Source organism: Cyprinodon variegatus, unplaced genomic scaffold, assembly GCF_000732505.1.
Source record: "Cyprinodon variegatus isolate N-32 unplaced genomic scaffold, C_variegatus-1.0 Scaffold284, whole genome shotgun sequence".
NCBI classification, from domain to species: Eukaryota; Metazoa; Chordata; class Actinopteri; order Cyprinodontiformes; family Cyprinodontidae; genus Cyprinodon; species Cyprinodon variegatus.
The window spans coordinates 917,599-919,516 of record NW_015150737.1 but is presented as its reverse complement, the minus strand read 5'-3'; the positions used below and the strand labels follow the sequence as shown (position 1 = coordinate 919,516).

Below are 1,918 nucleotides of genomic sequence, written 5' to 3'. Positions count from 1 at the left end.
AGCATGGGGGTGAGTAGAAAATGAAGGCTAATCATGTTTTGGGTGTACTATTCCTTTAATGCCACTACTCAGCCCCTGGAGTCATTACTATTTGGTAGGTCAACTGTTAGGAATATGGCTGAAATGAACCTATTGACTAATATCATCTGATTAAATGGTTCCTAAGTACGTAAAATAGTAGAAAAGCTTTTATTACTATGACTAAATATGGGTTTGTTTTGAGTTTTAACACGGCCCTGCCATGTTTCCCCACTAGAGGGCACTAATTAATTTGTCCATATGTAGTCAATGCAACAGGATCTTAGAAATTACAAATTTTTCAGTGATTTTAAAGGTATCTTTTCTCCAGTGTTTCCTTTAGTTGTTCAGAGAAATAGAAAATGTCTCTCATGTGTCTCAGAGAAAATAAAAATACATGGATGAGCGTCTGGTATAAGAGTCATCCCTAACGTCTAACTGGTTTGTGTGTGTTGGTGTTTAGCTGACTGTGGAGGAGGTGATGACCACCACAGCGTACCTGGACCTGTTCCTGCGCTCCATCGCTGAGCCCGCCCTCCTTCACACCTTTCTGTCATTCATCCTGCTGCATCGACACGACAACGTTCAGATCCTGGACACGCTGGTCAGCAGGGTCAACACGCCTTTCCAGGTACCGCCATCGTACCACGGTCCCAGTAACGGTTCTGCCTGTCCTGTCTCTTGTTCTCTGCCTTCTGACCTTTCTTTTTTCGCCTGCAGTTAGGTACTGTGTCTCTGGCTTTGTTCAGAACTCTTATTGGACTCTTCTGTGAAGACGTTATGCTGCAGCTGGTGTTCAGGTCAGTCTGAAAAGAACCACAGCAGAAGGCCTATCATTGCTCATTTCTTGTTTCTTCTTAGATCTTAAAATTAGAGGATTTTATTAAGCTGTTTGGTTTTCTGCCTGACAGCGGACAGTAATGAGCAGGACTGAGAAAATGGTTGATCTTTCCTCAGGTATCTGATTCCCTGTAACCACCTGAGCAGGAAGCAGCGCTGCTCCTTGAAGCAGACAGACTGTTACTCCTCCAGCGCCGCCTCCTTCCTGCTCCTCATGCCCTCCTGGTGCCCGGTGAACCTTAACTACACACATTCACCCTCAGAGCACATCCACTGGCCCAAAGGAGCAGGTCAGTGAGGATCTACAAGACGAAACATAAAGAAACATCAAATAGGAAAGAAAAATAGTGACTTTGAATCTTTGTGTCAGACTTGTCAGTTTCAGACAGTGTTGGTTACTGCCGAGGGTCAGACTTCCTGATGGATGTGAACTACATCCATTACCTCTGGGATGCGCGCCAGGCCATCTCCATCTCCTACAGGTTAGTTGTTCTGATGTCACACATGCTTCTGAATAAGGCTCAATAAAGCAGCTTTTATCTTGGTTTGAATAACCAGCAAGCGAAAAAAAAAAATCAAAAACGAAACAAAAAAAGATCTTGGAAATCAAAATCTGGCTTTGTTTCTCTCCCCCTCCTCACTTTATTAGGACAATAAAGGTTAAATAAGCAGCACAATGATGTTTAAAGAGATTTTAAATCACTTACTGCTGAAAAGCTAAAAAAAATCAGTGCATCGAAAAAATAAAAACTTTCATGGCAAAAAAAAAAAACTTCTTCTAGAGACAGAATTGACAACGTAACTTCACTTTTCCACATCTTTAGACAACCTACTGTTGTTAAATAGTGTCCTCATTGTGAAAAACAACAAATGGGGTGTGCCACCTGCTGGACAGATGGTGCAATTACATACAGAAACATGTAAATATTGTGTCTAAATCATTTATATATGAGATAAACAGCGGTAAACAAAGTACCCAACAGCACTCCCTTAGTAAAAGTATTAATACTCATCGTTGAATGTTACTCAACTACAAGTAAATGTTAATTTGTCAAACATT

General features: G+C 41.3%; 1 protein-coding gene across 2 annotated transcripts in view; it reads left to right on the top strand.

The window, feature by feature from the left end:
• LOC107090172 (protein FAM160A1-like) overlaps positions 1-1,918 on the top strand; it is a 32,288-nt gene that overhangs the window by 24,076 nt on the left and 6,294 nt on the right. For both annotated transcript variants that reach the window (XM_015383412.1, XM_015383414.1), the window contains exons 10-13: positions 482-649; positions 739-818; positions 976-1,148; positions 1,229-1,340. In XM_015383412.1, coding sequence (XP_015238898.1) covers positions 482-649; positions 739-818; positions 976-1,148; positions 1,229-1,340 — 533 coding nt within the window. The remainder of the gene's footprint in view (positions 1-481; positions 650-738; positions 819-975; positions 1,149-1,228; positions 1,341-1,918) is intronic.